This window comes from Thunnus thynnus, chromosome 22, assembly GCF_963924715.1.
Source record: "Thunnus thynnus chromosome 22, fThuThy2.1, whole genome shotgun sequence".
Classification (NCBI taxonomy): Eukaryota; Metazoa; Chordata; class Actinopteri; order Scombriformes; family Scombridae; genus Thunnus; species Thunnus thynnus.
The window spans coordinates 5,889,488-5,912,593 of NC_089538.1; the positions used below are offsets into that span (position 1 = coordinate 5,889,488).

A 23,106-nucleotide genomic window follows, 5' to 3' on the forward strand; every position below is an offset into this window, starting at 1 on the left:
GCAGGGAGCGTTCTTATTGGTTAACTGACCCGCGTGATCAATCCACGTTCTGCCTACCAGCGAGAACTGTATATGGGCCGATAGTCTATAATAAATATACATAATAATAACATTCTCAACAACCATATTCATTTTAAAATATATTAATATTGCTATATTTTTTTAAATGTTTTTTAAATAGAAGTAATGTTACATTATATTCAGGATTTTTTTTAAAAAGTGGCAGAAATCCTTTCAACATTCCTTAAAAGTTCATTTAAAACACTGAAAACAAGTGAAAAGCATTAGAAGTGGATACCAACAACATGAAAAGCACATAATTTACAATAATTCCAAACAACCCAGTCAGGGGTTTCATGGTGGATTGAATAAAGTAGAATCATAGCAATGTTGTTGTAACACCACAGACGTAAACCACAGAAAAATAAATGGTGCATTACTGAGTGTTAGGCTTGATTTAGAACTGACAGAGCAAGAGACCTTTTATCTTCACACACAAAGTATCTGATGTCAGTATCAAGGGTCGGAAATAGCCCATGTGTGTGCCCATAAATTCTCTGCACTTCTCACAATCATAAGTACTTGAGAGGAGTCAAGGCATGCACTTGTGTTACACCAGGCATTCCTCAAACATACATTCTCCATAGTGTGAATGAATTTCATAAATGATCTAAATGCTAGTTCATGCGTCATGCCAGTTCTGGGATAGTCAATTCTAGAAAATGTCAATATGTCCCAAAGCTGAGAAGATCTTTTGATAATATGGATGTATGTGTTTATGGTCAAAACTTGTTTTATCTATCAGTGTCACACTAATAAGGAGAGGACAGTGTTTGTGCCATTGGACGTCTCTGCTCCTGGTGTGGTGGTGAAAACTCACACTGCTGTTCTCATGCCTGTGGTCAAGGCTGTCAATGTGTCCCCCGTGTGTGAGGTAAAAGTCTTACGGCATATCGTGTGGCTGCAGGTTGAAGTTGAGAGATATGGACTGTTAAACCTTTTTGACAAGGGACCCAAGTTAGGCAAATTCAGTCTTAAAAGATGGATTTTCTTAATTTTAGAAACCCAAACGAGCCTACAGTCAAATTAGGGTTCTGATGTGTAGTTTAGACATTGCAGTTTCAAAATAAGATAAAACAATAAAGCATTTAATTACAAAAAAATCCAAATGATTGAGGACATTTGAGAACATCAGTCATGTGTTGTCAATGTTGTAATCAAAGGCAAAAACAAGCACAGTGTTATATTCCATCTTTTCTTTACATTACACCTCAAGCTGGACTGAGTTTGAATGTCATGGCTGGTGTTTGGTGGCTTGTTTTCATTAATCTCGGGGGGTGGTTTCTGTTGCCATGTGGTCATCATCCTCATAATCCTCAACATCATCATCATAGATGTGATATTTTCTTGCCAGCAGCTGCCAGCGCTGGCAGTGGAGCTAAGGTGCTCTACTAGAGCTTGTTGAACTTTCAGGCAGATGTGATTTTGCAAGCAGAAATCTTGTTTTGTTTTAATAAATGCCAATAAAGTTTTAATATTCCTCACTATTTGGTTTTGCCGTGCCAGATTTGTGTAACTTTTTTGCTGCAGTGGCAAAGAAAATGAATTCAAAGTAAAGTGGAAATATTGTACTACGAGTGAAGTCTGCTAGAGCGTCACTAGCAGGGGGTTAGTAAGGTAGGCGGATGACTATGGCTCACAATTGAAATAAAATTACATAATACGCCTTGTCATTTGTTGGGCTTTCTGGCTGTTGCGTTCAAAAGCACTCACCTATCTTTTATTGTCAATCATATCTATTCTGAGCCTTTTTTGTCTTCCTTTGTGATGCATGATTTCAGCAGTCTTTTGTGTCAAGAGCCGGTCTAGTTTCCGTTACGTTCTCCTGTTCATATTGAATCTGGGATTCCGCAATTGTGAGTATTCCTGCACTGTGTGGCTTTCTACCATGACCTCTGGCCTCTCATGTGTGCTTCTCGCAGCTGTTTCCTCGCAACAGTCCTTGACCATATCTGGTCCTCTTGGTGCTGCATTCCTGGTACTTTGTAACCATACCCTTATCTAACTTTGCCCACACAGTTTCATACTTCTTTACCCATCATTCTTCTGCAATATGATGTGATCAGCCATAACTTGATGGGTCTAGACAAGATGACAAAATGTGAAAATGAGTGTAAAAGAAAATCCTACACCAGTGTTGTTAGGGTGCTTCCAGCATGTGATGTAAGTTTTGCTTGGTAAATAGTATGTGTAGTAACTTCACTAGAGTGCTGTTTACACAATGGCTGGTGGTCCTCACTCATCAATGAGTGGGCAAAATTAGATGTGGGAGCCAGTCAATTTGAGTAAGATTCTAATTGACAAGAGATAAAACCAATGGATTGTGTAAGGATGCAACTCTTTGGATTTTATTGGTCACACTTATGGACCAACCCTTATTTGATAAACCAATTAATGGGGGCTAGAATTGATTGCCCAGGTCTTTGACCAATTATAAGCCTGTGTTTCCTAAAGGGCGGCTCTTTGCCATGGAGGGGTGGGGTGTTTGAGGTCATTCAGTCAGTCCCTCTCTGATTCACTCTATCGGCGTGTGTTTGAGGGGACGGGGTAGTTGGAGTAAAGGAGTCGCCGGGCGGCAGTGCATCTCAAAACGCATTTTTTTGGGAGCGAGACACCGCTGAAAATTGCACCACAGACTGAAGAAAACGACCCCCCGGTGACGACTTCTGTGAAATTTATTCAACGCAACGACTGCGCCACACGCACAACCAACAAACGCAGCCAGGCTATATCAAATGCTAGCCAGCTAGCATCCCTGAAAACGGACGGGATCAAGGTGTTGATAGCTAGCCTCCCAGCTAATTATCCATCAGATAGCATCCTTAGCTTTGCTTTTCCTTCTCGCCGTTGCTCGTGGCGGCGCCTCTCAGCTCGCGAGCACCGAATCCCACACTCAGACAAACAAAAACAAGACAACGGAGCCTCCTAACCGGCTGCTCTTGGAGACAGCGTCTGCGTTTGCATTAGTTTGACACCATCACACCCATCTCCCCTAACCCCTCTTCACCTCTTACCCCCACCCCCTACCCCCTCTCTCTCTCTCTCTCTCCCTTCCACCCGAAACACTGGAAATCCACAAGCGGCCGGAGAGCGGCGAAGGGCCGGCGAGGCTGGGGGTGGTACCGCTACCGGACTCGCAGGGAGTCGTAACGGCTACAGACAAGCACAGCCGTGGGGATCTACCGACGAGCATGGACGGGCTGGCCGTGGAGGTCCGCGGCTCTAATGGGGCCTTCTACAAGGTAACCAGGCTACAGTCGTAGTTTCTAGTTGTCCCAGTTGAAAGTTTTGTTTCATGAAAAACTGCCAGCCCCAGCTAACCCTCACTTGGCTAACGTTAGCTCAGGCAAACAAGGGTGTTTTTTGCGTTGGCCATTGTGGGGTGGGTAGCTAGCTCCAGCTAGCTGTTGAGCTAGGTACACTTGTCACATCATCTTGTATGGCCTATATTTGGTCGTTTTTTTGGAATTGTCAATATGATTACAGTCTATAGCATTGGAAACATAGCCAAATAGCTATGATATGATATGTAGTGTCCCTTATAACATATAGCATTGTCCTGAAATTTGGGATGTAAGCATTTAAAATACAAGCGAGCTGCTAATCAGACAGCAGTTGTGCAGCTCCTGCGTACAAATATGATGAGATGCTAAATTAAAGATTGCATACTTCTTGTTGTTTAGTAGCCCAACCCACGTTTTAGCCACACTACTGAATCTCAAGAGTCTCCTGTTTACTGCTTTGACAAGGAAACAACTAGTGTAGGTTTCTGTTTCAATTCTGTCTCATTTTCAAAAGAAAGTGTACTTTCATATACAGACACATGACTTTTAGGCTTTGTTACAGCCGAACATAACTTTTTTTTCTTTAAACATCAAATACAGATGGGAACTTGGTGACTTCACATTAAATTCTACACATACACAGAGAATACATTTCAGTGTTTTTCTTATTAGCCAGTCATACAGATATGGGTTCAAATGGACATTTGAAGATTTAAAAGGATTTTAGCTGTGTATTTAGCCTAAACACTTATAGTGGCAACCCTAAAGATGAGGACAGCATGATTGTTGGGGTTAGGCAAATAACCACACTCACCCTCAACACCCTTTCTAGTCTTAACCTTTACGACATGTCTTATTTTTGATTTCTCAGTTCAAACACATTTCTTCTTTCACTCTTGTGTCTTTGGGTGTTCAGCAGGCCGACCGACTGCCGGCCCTAACCACATGGTGGTTTAGAGATGAGCCTATATTTACTCTCCTTATGCTGCTTCACCTGTCGTTCTGTTTTACAGGGTGACAGTTCGGCTCTGGCGTGAATGAACACTTTCCACTCATCTCTATTACGTCCATTATCTCACAGCTCTCATTTTGTGGATGAGTTGGACACTTAACTGTGTTAGTGACATTATAAATGTCATATTCCCGTAGTGATGTTGTCCTTGATTTCGAGAGAGTGGGGCAAAAGCTTTTCCTGTAGTGATTGACACATGGTGAAAAAAAGATTTTGCTATTTGAATGCACTTCATTCACCTTAGTGTCACTGTGAGTGACTGTAGTTTTAACTATTAAAGGATGAACCACGATCATATTTATGAACCTGAATCAGGAAAATGGCACTTTGTACCGTTTATGGTCTGCGCCTTTTGCAGCAGCAAGCACATACCAACCTAGCTGATAAAAGCCTAAATGGAGATTCAAACTGTTTTTGGTTTGTGTGCAAGTTTCCACATTTATTTTTTGTATTATATCTTATATTCACAAATATCTGTTTTTGTGTTATTTTTCATGTATTTTATTATATTATTGTTAGTAGGATGTTAAAATCTGCAGTAGTTTTTTGTTAGAATTGGAGGGTTGGAAGCCCGGCTTAGCTTGCCCAAAATGTCTTGGTCACCACATGGACCTGCATGTGGCTGCTGGCCAGAGGATGAAGTGACGTAATTACGACACTGCCTGTGCCCCCACTTTTCCCCCAATCGTGTCATGTCAGAAGGAGGGCTTGCCTGCCCTTTGACCTGGTAGTACTTGGTGGAAGCAATACTTAGACTGACATAACATGCACATGCAGCTGTCTCCTAATGTGACCTCCGGAAAATGGCAGGATGAGCACTTTTTGCAGTGAGACCTGTCGTCGCAGCTGGCTTCTTTTCCAGAAGCTAACCAGGTCTAGCGTCCAGTTAGTGTGAGCGTTAAGAGTTCACAGAGATGCAAAGTCTTCTAAGAGCAGCAGCAATTGATAATCAAAGCTGGACTCAAAGGCCCAGTGTTCTCATGTGTGCACTTAATGTACACACACGTTTCTCCTGATCCTGGATGAAACTCTAGCTTGTTCGTCCAGTGCAAAGACAGCACCTTCAAGCAGGTGAATCCACCCCCCCCCCCACCCCCTACCCCCAACCCTCAAGCACGCTTACATATGGAGAAAATGCCTGACCTCTCTGTCCCATATACGGTAGTGTCACACTGAGAAAGACGCCACACCCACCACTTTCCTTCTGTCTCGTCATTGCTCAGCGCTGGGGGTGTCGGTCAAAGTTTATGGCATGCTGTGAGTGACAGATTTGCCATCGGTCTTGATGGACAAGCAACATATTTAAGCAAACTCTCTCTCTAATAGTTGTCTCTTGGCTATCGCATAGCATGTCCATATAGACTGGGTAGATTATGAATACATGCCTTCCCCATACATGCGTCCTCATGAACACGCCTCTCTTGTAAAAACTATAGTCTTCCAACTTACACCCAAAGAGGAAGCTCCTGCATTTTAATTCTGTTTGTGTGTGTGCATGTGAGCGAGAGATTTCCAGGCTGTCTGCGCTGTCAGGAGGAGTCAGTGTTTCTCGTCACTTTATCTAGCACAGAATTCACAGCCAGAGAATTGTGTCAGTGATGTGATGTCTTGGCTCCCAAAAAGCCCGGGATGCTCTTTTTCAGCAACAGTCACAGTATCGGTCTAGCACGGTTTTACAAGCCAGTCGTCTATGTTGTTTACATGCAAAATCAAACCCCACACAGCCCCACCCCTCATCACTGTCTCTTGTGCATTCATGGGAATACGATTCTTTCTCTCCGCTTTTTTCTTTTAGGGTTACATCAAAGATGTCCACGACGACTCACTCACAATCGTATTTGAAAACAAGTAAGTTTGCTCTCTCCACTTTGTCTGCTGCTATATAATAAGTAGTCCTTACATGGGGGAAATGAAGCTTGAACTGTGGTAATTGAGAGTTACGAAGACTGGTCCAGTCTGGTGCTTTACCCAGGCATTCAAAATTGTCCTCTTCGGCACCTGTGCTTGGAATGCAGCTGTCCATACACGTCTCTAACAGTTTTTTTACCTCCTGCTCTGCCCCCCCCACCCCCCACCCCCCCCTCGCCCCCACCCCCCTCTGCCTGCCTGATAGCATGCTTTCCTATACTCCTAGCCCCACCTACTGTCCTCTTCCACCACCCCTACCCACACATCCCTCTGGACCCTTTTTATCTACTTGGCTCAGAGTGTAGAGCCGGGTGCCCCTAAAAATAGTGACCCAAGGTATGCAGGGAGGGAGGGAGGGGTGGCAGGATGGTGGCCTGTGTCATTTTTGGGATGGTTGCACCCCCTCTCTTCTCCTTTTACTTTCTCTGAGCACATGGTGGTGTTAGAGTAGCTGGTTGTATAAGAAAGCGCATGAATGAAACACCTTTTCTGCTCTATAATGACAGTAATTCAGCTCCTAAATACAGTTTTTTAAGATTATAAGTATAAGATTCTAAATCAGCTTTAGAGATTTTAGTAGATATCAATAATGAATTAACATAGAAATGAACCAGTTTTCATTTTGTGTCTATTATAATAATTCACCCTTGAAAGTCATTCAATGAACTTCATGGCACTCTGCTGAGCTATTTTCAATTTCTTTTATAATGTCAAAGGACATCATACCATGAACATAGTTACTTGCCGTCCAGACGCAGGTCTTTGAACTCCCTCGTTAAACTTAATGAACCATTTTCATTTTTCTTTTCATTATATCTCTTAATGTGCCGTGCAGCAGCGAGTGGGTAACACACACGTCATCGCCGTCCCAATACGACACAAGAGAAAACGAGCTCGATCTGGGCTGCTGGAACTATGTTACAGGATTACATGTTGTTGACTTTGAAGTATTTGTGTTTTGTCTCCGTCTCGCTAAAGCTGGCAGCCAGAGAGACAGTTGCCCTTCAGCGATGTGCGGTTGCCTCCTCCAGCAGAGTACCACAAGGAAATTGGTGAAGGAGAGGAGGTGGAGGTAAGGCCCTCGTATCTCTCTGACTCAGAGTTTTCACTAACCTCATGTCTCAAGGCCTCGGCGTCTTAGCACCTCATCAGACGGACCATTAATGGATAGTACTGACTTTTGACTGACATTGCTGAGATGTCCATGCGGCCTCTAAATTAGGAAAACATCTAAAATTAGGAAAACATCTAAAATAAAACAAATCTACTTTTAGGCTCTTTAAAGTATTTGTCTTACTGTAAAACAGCCAAAACAACATCGGGCACACAACTACTTAAAAGTTTTTAAAATTTACATTTGTACATTTTTTTTAGTGCTTTTGGGCAGCAGATTAGAACAGGGTATCATGAAGTTATATTGCATATTGAACATGTATAATGTTGTCTCGAGGAAAGTTGAAAAATGTTACAATCAGACATAAGTTGTAGACATAAAAGCTGTGCACCCGAGTATGTTTAAAACATTTCATATTGTCTTTGCAATATCCAACAAGTTTGTCTCTGTTATTTAACATTTTCTTCATATCACACAGCACTTGTTAGTAGTAAACTATTAGGGCCGGGTATCAATTCTGATTCACAAGGTCCCGATTGGATTCCTGATTCAGTTAGGGATATTTCAGTTGCTGTAAATTGTACGAGCCTCTAACCTGATGTATTATTTAAAAATATGAATGTTTACATTACGATTTGACCCCAAAGCAGTTACATTAATGTACTTTTTATTTAACATACATACATTTTGCTGTGATGGTCTCGCAAAGCTTTGCAACAGGCTCAGTGGTGCCTTCAGTGGAGCAATATGATCTGGCCATGAGATCTCGCACAACAAAATCTCGTGTGAGATTTTGTGCACAGCGAGATCTCGTTGAACATGGCGGGAGCTGCTCCGCTGAATGCACCGCAAAGCCTAACACAGATTCAATTTGGATTTAAAATCCATGTGAAAAGGCATATATTAAAAGATCGATCTCGGAGTTTATGAATGTATATTGGAAAATTTAAATGAGGATTGATTGATTGGATTTGAAAAATTGACTGTTTTAAATCCAGCCCTATACTTTCTATTTGCTTTATGTAACATCAGATTCTGTATATGACACAGTGCCTGACGTTTGCTTGCTGTCGTAACGTCTTGCATCCCCGTGCAGTCTATATCACACTGGAAGAACTGTCTATAAGTGTGATAGATACCCAGTGTATAGGTGTACAAGTAGTACTATTTTTTCAGCTGTCATTCATCGCGTGTCTCCTTACAGGTTTACTCCAGGGCCAATGAACAGGAGCCATGTGGCTGGTGGCTGGCCCGTGTCAGAATGATGAAGGGAGAGGTAAATGGTTCTCAGGAACATTATCATTTTAAAAGTGAGATAAAAAGTCTGCAAGCAGTGATGGATACAAAACTGAAATTTAACTTTATTTAAAAAAATTGTCTCATAACTTGTACAACAGTAAAACACAAAAAACAACATTATTTTGTTTTGTTGTCTTGTCCTGTGCCAAAAATACATTTAAAACCATGCAGTTGTTTTTTTTAATCAACTGTAATTTGCCTAATCTTCACAGTGCCTCAGATGATGTAGAAACACTTATGCTCTGAAGGAATTGTTCCTACCTTTTTAGTTCCTGTGGATTAAATTTCCTGAAACTATTTGGTTGTAAAAAAAGGACTTCTATTATTGAGAAGATGATACCTTGTGTCACTGATAAGATCCAGCTAACCTTGCCTTCCTCTTTGTCTCTGTATTTAATAATCAATAATAGAGGCTAAGCTGTTATCTTTCGCTTTGCTTCGGTGTTATGTTGTATTGCCAGTAACTGTTTATTGAGCTCTGAGTACTGCAGTATGCTGTATGCAGAGTGAATACAGGGCTGTAGTGAGATGCTGCTACATAATGAGCTCAAAGAGTCAGTACGTCCTCATGTGGTCTATCATTGTACGTTAAATAATATTTCCTGTACGCCCTGTGCTTCTTTACACTGACTTATCATGTCAAAACGGCTCAGTTGGCTTATTTTGAGGTATTTTTTTGTCAAGATTCTTGATAATTCGAACTCTCTCAGTCACCAGCATGAGCTGCAGGTTGATTAGTGGGTCAGTGGGATATGGAAAAGGACAGCTTTGCAGTGCTACTGTGCCAGGGGAGTTGCTGCTGGTGTAGTGCTGTTATTTGGAGCAGTCTGATAAGAGCCTGCAGGAATGTCTAGCGTTGACTGATGACTTTAATTCTGTCCTTTTGAGCGTAGAGTGTGCAGCGTTCATCTCGCTGCCTCGTTCTTTCACAGTTCCCCCTTTTTCTTTTCTTACATTTAAACATGTTTTTTTTTTCTATATCTCACTGTGCTGTACTATGCTTCTTTCTTTCATCTTATGTTTTCTCTGAAATCATAAATAAAATCAAATAAATGCGTTTGTGTAAAGTAAAATTTCTTTTAAACTTGACAGTATCATTCATTTATAATTTGACAGTTGATTATTATTTTTTGGAGTATTTTTGTATTTCTGCTTTGAATGATGGCGTTGTTTTTGGCTCGTCGTTAAAAACATTTTTTATCTCTTGTGCTGTTTACAGTTCTATGTGATTGAATACGCGGCATGCGACGCCACATACAACGAGATCGTCACAGCAGAGCGCATAAGGCCCCTCAATCCCAACAGCCCTTCCTCTCGAAACTCCTTCCACAAAGTCCCCATCCCTGTCCCAGAAGACCTGAGGGACATGTGAGTGTCTTGAATAAACATCATCATTGCACTCAGCTTATCACATGAGAAATGGGCGCTGCCAAGGAATTCATAGCGAGGAAACTGATTAACAAATTGTTCTTGAGCGTATGGGTGGGAAAGTTTACTTTTTTTTTTTTTTTAATACCTTTCCTAGAGTGTTAATTTTTAACCTCAGAAGTTTTCTCATTCAGCAGTGTTGTTACTAAGGACCAAATGAATAACAAAGCTGACTCTCCTGCGGATTGTTTTCTTATCAACAGCTGTGCAAATGACAACATTCACAAAGACTTCAGGAAAGCTATCGGAGCCAACTGCATCTTCTACAGTGCCCAAACACACGAACTCATTGTGCTGGTTAGTACTCTAAAACACACACATCAGCTGGGTCTCACCTCATTAACAAGTGAATGGTCATTGTTATATATCCATAGATGAAGAACTAATACAAAAGAGCTGCAATGAAACATTTGAAAGGTTTAAATGAATTGTATGTCAGGGATTTCCTGGGTATCTCAGGCTAAGTTGCATTTTTGACAAAATAAATATCATGACAAGTCTCAATTTTTTATCAGTTCTCATGAGGCTCGTCTGATACTCGTTCATTTTCACAAACACTGACTAAACAATTCTTGATTTTGAAGAGTAATCCTGAAGTTAAAACTTATTCTTTTGTCTTCACAGTCTACAAATGAAACCACAGTAAAGCGTGCCACTCTCCTGAGCGACATGCATTTCCGCAGCATCCGTACCAAGCTTATGCTAATGTCCCGCAACGAAGAAGCCACCAAACATTTGGAGGTAAACATACATGCACGCACCCTGTGCACATAATTTGTCTGCCTTTTCTTGGATATTAATGTCAATTTAACCCCTAGCCATCCATTTTGGATTAGTTTACACCTTTGCACATAAACCATATATATATATGTTTCCCTTCCCAGACAAGTAAGCAGTTAGCGTCAGCGTACCAGGAGGAGGTGAGGGTCAGAGAGGACCTGATGGGCCTCGCCATCGGTTCCCACGGTGCCAACATCCAGCAAGCAAGGAAGGTGCCAGGTGTCACGGCTATCGAGCTGGAGGAAGAGAGCTGCACCTTCAGGATCTACGGAGAGGTACGCTGCTTAATGAGCTTGCGTGCAATTGTGTAATCAGGGTAAACACCCCAATATATGGATGAATATCCAGTAGTGCACTTTGGTCTGATGTTTATGTTGCATTGCAGACCCCGGAGGCAGTGAAACAGGCTAGAGAGTATCTTGAGTTCAAAGAAGACTACTTTCAGGTACCCAGGAATCTTGTAGGTGAGTGAGCAACATAACATTCCTGATGGAGCTCATTTTGTTGGTGACAACATCCCACTTCATCACCATAACATATGCTTGATTTTTACTCATATATTCCCTCATTATAATGACATTCTGTTACCTTTCTTTCTTTTTTTTTTCCTTTCTTTCCGTCTCACACAGGCAAAGTCATCGGCAAGAGTGGCAAAGTCATCCAGGAGATTGTGGACAAGTCAGGCGTGGTTCGCGTCAGGATCGAGGGAGACAACGACAAAAAGCTTCCCCGGGAGGAGGTAGGCAGGCAGGGGGCTGGCAGGGACGACACTGCCAGCAGCAAAGAGGTGAATGGACCGTTCGACTAGTCTCCAAGCCCCCCCCTTCCCCCCTCCCTGCTCTACAAAAAGCTACTTAACTGTAGCAGGGTGTAGACGTCCCATGTGCTGTCTGCTTTGACACTGTTCCTTTCTGCTGCTTTGTCTCTCTTGTCTTGTCACTAGTACTTATGTTTTCAGTGCTTTCAATACACACAGCCCACTGCATATAACATATGTCAATTATGTTGGGCGTGTGTGGGCTCTTAGCTGTCTGTTGTCTCTGCTGGGTTGATATGTTTGTTTGTTTGTTTTTTAAGTGTGCTTCATAAGCATACAAATCATTTCAGAAATTGTAATTCTGAATATAATGCTCTTTTTGAGTAACGATCAGACCCAGTGATATGTCCCCAACAATGGGGCTGTGTATTTACAGGGATGATGATCTGTTTCCCTAAAAACATAAAAAAATTACACTCAACTCTGCATCTCTCTCTCTCTCTCGCTCTGTCTTTCATCAGGGTATGGTTCCCTTTGTGTTCGTGGGAACCAAGGAGAACATCAGCAATGCTCAGGCTCTGTTGGAGTACCATGTGTCCTATCTCCAGGTTAGTTCATTCTTCATGTTCACCAGTAGAGGGCGGCACCACCCTTTCCTCTGTTCCTGTCACTCAAAAAAAAAAACATAAAATAGAACTCTTGCAGCTACTTTGGCTTTAAATAATTTGAATCTCACATGCGTTTCTGCTCAGAATATCTGTACACTTAGAGGAAATATGTTTCTTAGAAGCACAGCTCCTTTACGAGAGAGGGCAAGGGACGGGTTGTTTTTGGGGTGGTAGTGTGGGTGTGTGTCTAGGGTCGTTTCATATTGGTCACCTGTCTCCCTCCTGCTCAGCGCCACATGAGGAAAGCTGCTGAGAGCACCTCATTTTGCCCTTACCTCATGTGCTTTTATAAATAGACCCTCTCTCTGGGATGGGGTGAAGGGTACGCTGGAGTTTAGATTACCAGCTATCTGGACCCTCAGCTTCCAAAAATAACACCAAACCCCCTCCTCCTGCCTCACTTCCTTCACACCCCCTTTTGTCGCCCCCCCTTGAGGTTCAGCTGTCGTTGGTGGAGGCAGCTGTCACACTGTGAAGTGAGACCCCCCCCCTCCTCCTCCAAATCACCCACCACTGAGCCACTATAGAAACTTGCTGTCAGTGCACCGCTGCTACTACACGTCAATGCCCCCCCACCCCCACCCCCCCCCCCCCACCTCATCTATAGAGATGGCTCATGTGGCTCAGCTGAAGAATTGGAAATTGCGACACTCCCAAAACATCATCTAGTAGTTACATGTTTAAAGATGTCTTTAAAGTGTCTTTAAACATTATAAACTGATAACTTTGGTTTTATCCTGCCTGAAAGATAGTTTGGCTAGTTAGTGCCAGAGCTCAAGACTAACTTCCTGTCATCCCAGGGACAATAGAAAATGTGTTTGGGATGAACAGAGATCTTTTATATATCATTTTTTATTTATTTATTTTAAACCATTGCTCAGCAAATGACAAACTAAACCTAGCACTGACTACAAGGGAACGCGTCTTCTCATGCTGTTACCATAGTTATTGTCACTGGCTGGCCACTCAGCACGAGACCTTAAATGTTCCAGCAGTGCCGTTCCATCTATCCCCTTAGTCACAAAGGGCTTGCTGGCAGGACCTTGCAAATACGTTGTGCTGCAAATCTCTGTTCATGGCCCTCCTGCACAGCAGTATGACTCAGTGAAAGCAGTGAGAAGTGGAGGAGAAGTGGCCTCAGGGCACAAAGACTGAGACAACTGAGACCGAGACACTGAATTTTTCCCAAATGATGTGTTCTCTTGTTTATTTTTTCTTAATTCTGTTTTTTTTTTTCTTACAGTTGAATTCACCATTCATCATTCACCATACACAATATATTCACTTCAGGATGGTTAAAATTGTTTTTCAGGAAAAAAAGTTAGTCTGGAGAGTGAAAGCACTGGCTGTCAATATGTTGATGTGGGTTTCCAAGGGATCCCCGGCACAATATTTGCCCAATAGAATATTGAAGGAATGACTGTTGTAAGCAGAAGGATCACTGTTGTCATTATTATTTTCCCATATCAAAAGCTAGTTTCCCCATTTTAGAATCCATGAGACAAACTCTAACTTATCAAATGGGTGTTTGGGTCAAATCTGTTTATTCTATTTGAGTATCAGTGAATCAAAAGGGCTGAATTTGTCCACAGTCTTATCTGGTTGGAACTTTGCACATCACTGCCACTTAGTGGCAAAGTGATGGGCTAAATAAGAAGCACAAAACCAGCCCAGGCCCACAGCAGATGTGAGTTTTAAGACCATGGCTCAGTCCCAGCTCAATACAGCAATTTATGTGGTATTTTTTAGGCTGAACAAACTTGTGTCTGTGATGAAACAATTTCAGTCGTTCAGTCAACCAAACAATCAGCAATAAAATCTCTGCTTGCTGTGAGTAAAAGGCATTTTAATATTGCAATTGGCTTTTTTTTGCGGATTTATTAATCATTTTTTAATCATTTTAGAAATGATCTGTATTTGATAGCAGTCAGTGTATAAGTCCATGTAATCCTGTCTTTGTCCCCAGACATGTGGATTTGATTTAAGGAGCATGCACGCTTTGTTTGTAGTTGAACCCGATAATGCCTGTTGGTCAGATGATCTGCATACGATGGTATCACATAGAACATTTTTGGCACGTTGCGTTATTTTGTCAAACTGGAGGTGGCCCAGGTCACCTTGTCATGCTAAATGGCTCGGGGATCTTATGTTTCACTTAAAGCAGGAGACGAAAAATACATTTGATCTGATAATAAAATATGGGTGCCATACATGAGTTATTTTGTAAGGCAGATTTTGTATGTTTTTTGTTTGTTTTTGGGGGGTGAGGGTATTTGGTTTAAAATAAACTATCTACCACTCTTTCTCTGTCTCTGACCTGTAGGAAGTGGAGCAGCTGCGCCTAGAGCGTCTCCAGATTGACGAGCAGCTCCGTCAGATCGGGGTGGGGTACCGCGCTCCTCCCAGTCGAACTGGGGGCCCTGGTGTCGAACGGGAGAAAGGCTACTTGACAGATGAGAGTAGCAACTCGCTCCACACCTCTCGCACCTATGGGGGCCGCGGCAGAGGACGCAGGGCCTCCAACAGCCAGTACTCTGGATATGGTGAGAACGAAGGAGCAAGAACATTTTTTCAATTTCACTCATAATCGATTGTTTGTGTTATCTGAGAAAAACTAGTGCAGTGCCTGTTCAAAACATGCCTGTTCAGAACGGACCAATGGCCTGGCCTCCGGCCGCTACTTCAACAGATAGAAAAATTAATACTGTTGATGTGAAGTGTGAATGAGTGTATACACCAACAACATGAAGGAAACTAACATTCTATTAGGCTATACACAGATGTTATAAATAATTAGCACTCTAATAGTAACTGTTCTTTTCTCATTTCAAGTAATAAGTAATAAAAACTTCACAATCGCAATGGTCTCAGGGCATATGAGATAAAGTGATTTTTAACGGCCAGTGGTGGAAAGTATTTCTTTCTTTTTACATGTGTAACTACAGTCATTGTGTATGGGGCTCTGAGCGCTTCCAATATGTGGGTGACCTACGCTCAACAATGTACCTGTGTAGTCACTCGCTGCTGCTGATCTGCTAAACATGCTGCTAACGCTACGCTTTCTGTCTACACGTGGGGTAAGAGTGTCTATTCTTGATTAAAAGCTCTGTTTTCCTGACATGCTAGAGTCAGTGAACAGAAACCTGAAGCTCCGCCCAGCCCCTGCTGGGACTCGCTGATCGTCAATTTACCCAAAATTTTTTAATATTAAACGTATCCGTTTGGTCCAAATTGCACCAAAGTCAACACTGCACTCCCTTTGGTCCCCAGCCACACACCCGCCAAGTGTAGATTCGATTGGATAAACAGTTTAAGAAATGCACGAAGGACATACATACATACATACAGAGATTCCTTCCTTTAGTAGATAGGTGTGGAAAATAGAAGAAAGTTACAGTAATTTCTTTTTACTTTATTTCTCTCTGTTTGATCCAGGCACAAACTCTGAACTGTCCAATGCGTCTGAGTCGGAGGACGTTATCGACCGAGACCAGCGGCCCCGTGGAATAGGTGGAGAGGAGAGAGGCTCCCGACGGGGCGGCAGAGGCCGAGGCTCCAACTCTGGACGAGGCCGTGGAGGGCCAGGGTCCAAGCCTTCCAACTCCATCAGCTCAGGTAGTTAAATCCCATGTTCAGGTTACTAACAGACATAGAACTATTCCAACTCTGAAGACTATTGACCAAAGTCTCTGCCAAGTTTTGAAAGCTTTTTCAAGTGGTCACTGCAGTAGTATATGAGAATGTGGGGTTTAGAATATGTCAGGACACTTGAGAAGAAGGCTTTTCACAGCCCTTTTCATTCATTTATACTGGTCTTACAATAACACATTTAGTTGTTTTGTTTTTTTAAATAAGGATGTCTTTGTGTTAAAACTATAGCAAATAAATAACAAGACTAGGTAAAAACCAAGTATATGGTTGGACTGTGTATGGTCAATGTGTGAAATTGTGGCCCATTTGTCACAGGGATAGTCAGTGGTAGTGTCTATAATGTGAATTCCTGGATATGAAATGTTCATCTGCAGTTTTCTGTAGTGGTCCCACTAAGAGTCAAAAAAAGGTTATAAATGCAGTTGCAAGAACAATAGCCTACTTTCCACTCATATCTTGGGATGTTTGATTTGAAAAAGAACTTATTTTAATTCTAATTATAACTATTCTAATTATATGTTAACTCCTCCTGCTCTTTCATCTGTTTCTATCTGTAGATGTCTCTCGTTTTTCTAAGACTCACTCTGTATTGAGTGTTTGATACAGTGATTGGTAATTGGGGTACTTTAACTGTGCGCTATCCCTCATGCCTGTCGGCACATGGAGAGCTGTTTTCTCTCCTGCCCTGCGAGCTTGCACTGTAGCTGCTCAGATGCAGCTGAAGCCACGCAGGCGAGGTATCTCATGTTCAGCAGCCCCAGACACACCACCGGGTGTGAGCTGCTGACATCACCCTGAGGAGCGACATGTTGCTTCCCACTAGCGCTGAGGCCGTGGACCTCACGCCGGGTCAGCTGCAACAATACCTCTACACGCTCGTCCAACAGTCATGCATGGTGTGGGAGTACAGGTGCAGACCGAAGTAGGCCATCTGTTGGCTCGGCTGCAGGGCGCCCTTAGCGTGCGATAAATTTGGAACAGTCAATGAGTGGAACTACTGAGAACGCAATTGAAAACTGTTCAAGCTGATTTATTTTGAAAGAGCGATGGCCAATGGGGAAACTCCAACACTCAACGGCTGACCAATAGTGTAACTTCATCAGTCAGTCATGCACACCCGTGGTTATAGTGCTGGCCCCGCTGTTGTGGTCCAGCCAAAAATGAGAGAAGATTGGTGTATTTGCAATGCTAATTTCCTATTGCATCTCCAGTGCTGAGGGACCCGGACAGCAACCCATACTCTCTGCTGGAGGGTGAGGGAGAGCTGGCCGACACAGACATCAGTGAAGGCATGGGAGGAGACCGCCGCAGACGCTCCCGCCGCCGCCGCAATGACCAGGAGCCCAGCGTGATGGACGCTGCTACAGAGTCAGACAGCCAGGCCGGCCCCAGCGAGAACGGACTGGGTTAGAACACAAGTGTTGTATTCTCATGATTTGTGTAAACATACATTTTTGCCATGGCTCTTAATAGGAATGCACCAACACACTCTTAGTCTCTAACATTAAAATCAAACTGTGACACGATCAGTTACTGACCTATATTTTCTCATTTGACTGTTAGATGAAGAAGCCCGTCCTCAGCGCCGCAACCGAAGCCGTCGCCGCCGTAACCGTGGCAACCGCCCAGAGGGAGGTTCAGCCAGCCGTGACAGACAGCCAGCTGAGAGTGGTGAGTCTCTGTTTTTACTAGTTAACATTTTCTCCATTACAATGAACAATACATTCAGTGTCAAGATAGGCTTTAATTTATTTATTGCTACAGTTAGTCTTCCTTAAAGGGAAACTTTGGTATTTTTCAACCTGGACCCTATTTTTGTCTAAGTGACTAATGGGGACAACAATTTTTGAAATTGGTCCAGTATTGAGCGAGAGCGCTTCAGCCGGCAGCCGCAAAATGGGCTGCAATGTAAACCTTTGGGGAACCGAAAGCATCCCGTCAATGTACGTCCACTAAAAGTGCTTGTTTTTGCTACTGACAGGCTCTGTGTCTGACAACATTATGAAAAGGACCCTACAGAGAAATAAAACGTTTTTCTTCAGCTTCCTCTTGATCCAGTCTGTTTGTTAATGTGTCTAACCAAGTTGAGTTGCTCGAGGAGAAGTCTCGTTCTGAAATCTTGCAAGAATTGAGTTGTCAAAATCAGCTAAATATTCAGCCATGACAGAGTTGAGGAGAGGAGTGACGGAGGGAGTTTTTTGTGTTGGAGTACAGGAAGCGTAGCTTAGTGTTATCTAAAAGATTTTCAAAGTCATGGCTGAATATTTATGCTGATTTCAACAACAACTCAGCTCTCACAAGATTTCAGAGTGAGACTTCTCCTTGAGCGAGACAGACCGGATCGAGTGAAAGGCGAAGAAAAAAGTTGAGCGAGAGCGCTGCAGTCGGCTGAAGCGCTCTCGCTCAACTTTTTTCACACACTGTTTCCAACGGTTTTTTGTTTTTTTTTCTACTTTCAGCCTGAGCCAAGGTCAGCTTGTGACAGATCACTTTATATGGTCATCTGCTCCACGCACAATGCGAGTTCACTGCTCCGCTAACATTATGGCATTTCTCCATTGTTTTGAGGGTAGTCATGCCAAGTCATGACTCGAGTCGAGCTGGCATGCTGTGAGTGTTTTTCCATTTCACAGCAGGGCAAAGTAAAATAAGTTGTTTATTTGTTGGAGGTGTGTTGGTCATCTGCAGCAATTCATCAAACATCATCATCACTGTGGCTGATTCTGCTTGTACTATTCCTCCCTGCACTGTTTCTAACTGATCTGCTCGACAAAGAGCTCCAAATATCTCCATCTTGTTGTGTCGCCAGGTTTAAATCTGATACATGCTGCCCCTCAGCAGGCTTCTGGAAAGCTGACCAATCAGAACAGAGTGGGTTCTTTGGGAGGGGGGCCTTAAAGAGACAGGAGCTAAGACTGCCTGTTAAGAGACAGAGGCTGAACTGAGGGGCTGCATAAAGGGCTAATATAAGATATATAAGGAGTTTTTTGAAATGTGAATCATGCAAAGCTACTCTAGTGGAGTCCCAGAATAAAAATGTGGAGCTGGAAATGAGCATAGGTGCCTTTTTAAAGCTATTCCCGGACATTTTTAAACTGTATCCACAGCGTACGTACAGTATATCCCCCAGCTAACAGATTTCAATGTTTGCAGTGACTGTTGCTGACTACATATCCCGTGCTGAGTCCCAGAGCAGACAGAACCTGCCCCAGAAGGAAAACCACGCCGGCCCCGAACCCAAGGTACCCAAGGAAACCAACATATCGACCCTGCGTGTTAGTCTCAGTGACATAAATGCAAATAATTTGACCATTCTCACTTTTTCCCACCCTTGTTTTTTTTACCCACAGGAGAACGGGACCAACGCCAAGAAGGATGAACGAACGCCCTCCAAGCGTTCCCCCAGCAAAGGCATGACCTCGGCCAGCGAGACTCTGACCTTGGTCAACGGGGTCTCGTAATGAGACGGCCCTGACCCTCGCGAACCCAAGTCTAGAGCAAGACTCCATGGCAAACTCTGTCCCTGCTTGCATTAACTTAAACCTTAAACAGATGAGTGAAAAGTATCTGACAAAATACCTGAATTCATACTATGAGAGTGAAAAAGTACAAAAAAACGACAAACGCATCTACTTAAAAACACACGTTAACGGTGTATGCTATCCTATCTATCAGTACTTAGTGCTTATTTAAAAAAAACAACTAGCTTGCCAAAAAAGAGCTGGTGGATATGACTTGATTTTTAAAGAAATACTGAAACACGAGAAACAGGACGAGACTTTTTTTTTTTGTTTGTTTGTTTTTGTTTTTGAAACGGTTGTCTTTATTTGTGTCTTTTTTTTTTTTCTTTTTTTTTTTTTTTTTTTGTTATGTTAATTTTGTTCATTGTTTATCACTGGTTTGGACTTGGCGGTCGCTCTCTCAACCAAAACAGACGCGTCTTTTAACAGTGTTAAAGTACAGACAAGAGAGATGTAAGCTGCAGGGAGTGGCATACGAGCAGACAGTCCAATAGCTTATGTGACGCGATGTTCGCACACTGAACCTGGGAGTGGAGACAGACAGACAGATTGGAATATTGATAGACATTGTGCCTTGAATTTGAAAAAAACAAAAAAAAACAAAAATAAAAAAAAAAAAACTTGAGTTTTTCCATTAAGTTTGTTTTTGTTTCCTGAGAGGAAGAAAAGAGGGAGAAGTGTTCCTCCGAGGTTTGTTTTGGTTCCAAGGAGAGAACAGGAAGTGATAGGTAAAAAGAGAAGAGGATACAGGGATAGAGGGAGTGGCTGGCCAACGTGAGGTAAAAGAAGTCTGGTGCCAAACACGAAATTCAAGGCGCTTGCCTTCAGAGTAGAATGGACAGCGTTGGGGGTCAGCGCGTGCGTGTATGGGCGTGCGCGCGTATGTGTGTGTTTGTGTGTGCACAGTTGAGATATTTGGCAACCACAAAACTAAACTGGGAGGGGTAAGGTAACAAAACGAACCGTAGCCCTGGGCGCGTCACACGGTGAGGCATCTCTATTTATCAACAGGCCTGAGAGGTGTCAGGTGAGGTGTCACTTCTCACTTCCTCTCACCTGTTTTAGGTCTTTCGAGGGTACAGGGTGGCACCCGTACAGCCTTGTAAACAGGACAGGCTGAGACCAGACAGACGGCAGACTTGAACTATAGATTTAGACTTAAAGAGAAATATACCGTGCCTCTTTCTCTGTGTCGGAGGGGGCGGCGGTGCTAGCTTCCAGCCACACTAGTGTCTTGATAAACCACTGCAGCGCGCAGCTCCGGATGCACACGAGGGCGACCACCTCTCTGGGACGGGTGCTGCTAGTGGGGGAGGGCCTGGAGACTGCGGACTGTGGGATTGGGACAGCTTCAAATGAGACGAGAGCCACATGACACACAGGCCCACGCTTACAGGTACACACACACACAGGGCATACACACCAGGTGCGAAAACGCAACAGCACGCGGCTGCGAGTCGGCGTGGTCGCCTGCACGGGCGCAAAGTAGAGGACCGCAACAGAAAACTTTAAACAAGCGAGGTGTCTGTCTTGTACCTGGCAGATTTGGGTTGGCAAATGGTGCAAGAGAGGGACTGGCATCCACAGTGGCTCTCTGCTCATGTTGTTACTGTTGTCTTGGTTACCGCTCTCAAGTTTTTTTTGTTGCTATTTCCACATCTTAGAAAATATTAAATAAAAAATTGAAGTGAAATCAACCTCTTCTCTGGAGATGAACTTTGATTTCTCTGTCTTGTGAGTTTGCAGTCTATTTTTCTAACTTGCATGGCATTTAGTTAACCGGTAGTAGGTGGTGCCTGTCCTGTGCATGAAGGAAGGGTGTTATTAATCTGACTTACAAAGCCATTGTTTCATTCACTAGAATTGCTGCTAATGTACACATTGAATGTCCAACTAACTTAGAAACTCTACCTTGAAGAGAGAGAAACTTTATTTGTGACTTAGAACATTTCCCACCCCGCTTATCTGCCCAGTTTTCTACTGGTGGATACGAGTCAGGAAGGGGGGACCCATTCCTTCACTCACAAGTTTCAGAGTCTCACAAAGTATTCAGTTACAAAGGGCAACATTGTGCATGACAAGCAAGCGTCCACACGACAAAGGTTTTGAGGGACAGATGAATGGGAGTGCGGTTGAATCGAGATGACCCAGATGCTGCTGTTATACATTTCTGCTCACCTGTATGTTGTGTTTTTAGAGTATGAAAGAGCACTTGAGTATTTGTACCTTGGTTCAGTTGCATGTGTGTGAGTGGAGGACGAAGCCCTATCTGGTATGTTTGTGTTTACCTTTATACCTCATTGTGTGAGTACTGTAATCCCTTATGTATCTGTATCCCTCATGTCCTATTGAAAGGCTGCTCTGTGTGTGTGTGTGCGTGTGTGTGTGCGTGCGAGTGTGCGTGTGTGTCTGTGTGGATGCTGGTTGTACAGTCGACTCCTCACTGTCAGATTTTGTCTCTGGTTTTCTCACTCATGTTCTGATGGCAATAAAGGACTTTTCATTGTTTGGTATACATTTTTTCTAAACTTGTTCTTTTTAATATATATGCCCAGACTGCCAGAGAAGCTCAAGACAAACAGTGGAGGGGAAATGATCTAAGATTATTCTTCTCTAAGTTAAGTAAATCAAAATGACTGCTTTCAAGTTATAAAAAAAAAACAACAAAACGAATGGAAGACATAACTGCGTCACTGGAGTGTTAAATTTGTCTCAGGCTATTTTAAGCGAACCTCCTTTTCAGTTTTGTATTGAAGCATTACTGAAGTCCAGCTATTGTCATTTTTTTGGCATTGTTTTGCTTTCCCTCATCAGTATTACCCTTGAGTTACAATTCTACATGTGAACGACAGATTTCTCATCATCTGTGGTGTCGAACACTTACAGTGTTGCTCTTATGGATCCGTCAAACATTACTGTTAAGAGAGGGGACGTTACCCATATCACTTTCTGATGTAATTCAGCTTTTAATGTGAATCAGAGATACTCAGTAGAGTGACTCAGCATGATATTTACAGGCCCATGCTTGCTGTTTGACTGGAGACGGTGCATCTTAGTGAAGGTATTAATCTTTAAGAGACATAATCATGAGCACAGATGACTCCACATGTACAATGTTTATCAAAAGTAGCTCCACACTACATACTAATTATATACAGTGTGTATACGCTTTAGTAATAGTTTATGGTTTTTGCTGTTAGTGTATAAAAACATACTTAAGCATAATTATTTTATACAAACAGGAAGTGGTAAAATACATGCAAAATGTTTGAGTCATTGAGTCTTTTTTTGTTTTCTGGGGTGTTTTGCAGCTGTGAGGACTTTCCCCATTTCCTCTTTGCATTGCAGTGTGAGACAGTGGTGTTTATGGACAGCACACTAAAAAAATGTAGGGGGTTTTTTATATGCAAAGTGACCGTTTTGAGTATATTCAATGTTGTCACTTTTCCAGCGTGAACACTCAAAACCTGTTTCTATGTAGTGTGCACTATGGATTCGGGGCACAGCTCATCCAGAGGCCTGTGAACACTGGCTTTCTGAAAAGCTTTCAAATGCAACTTGCTACTCAAGAGTCTGTTCCAGGTTTATATGGCTGAGATGGGAGACGCTGACACCGTAATAGCC

The 23,106-nt window shown here is 42.8% G+C and overlaps 1 protein-coding gene across 3 annotated transcripts; it reads left to right on the forward strand.

The window, feature by feature from the left end:
• The first annotated feature begins 2,561 nt into the window (after nt 1–2,561).
• On the forward strand, nt 2,562–21,997 carry fxr2 (FMR1 autosomal homolog 2). Of its 3 annotated transcripts, none has more exons than XM_067580725.1 (17): nt 2,563–3,302; nt 6,152–6,204; nt 7,243–7,336; nt 8,583–8,654; nt 9,897–10,045; nt 10,309–10,402; nt 10,730–10,846; nt 10,990–11,160; nt 11,271–11,349; nt 11,515–11,672; nt 12,164–12,250; nt 14,634–14,853; nt 15,746–15,925; nt 17,173–17,367; nt 17,525–17,632; nt 19,115–19,203; nt 19,312–21,997. In XM_067580725.1, the coding sequence occupies exons 1-17, from the start codon at nt 3,252–3,254 to the stop codon at nt 19,420–19,422; spliced, it is 2,028 nt and encodes a 675-aa protein (XP_067436826.1). In that variant the 5' UTR covers nt 2,563–3,251; the 3' UTR covers nt 19,423–21,997. The 3 variants fall into 3 exon arrangements, with proteins under 3 accessions (XP_067436828.1, XP_067436826.1, XP_067436827.1); XM_067580726.1 differs by having other exon boundaries at nt 11,515–11,624; XM_067580727.1 differs by lacking the exons at nt 17,525–17,632; nt 19,115–19,203; nt 19,312–21,997 and having other exon boundaries at nt 2,562–3,302; nt 11,515–11,624; nt 17,173–17,372.
• Nucleotides 21,998–23,106: the final 1,109 nt, after the last annotated feature.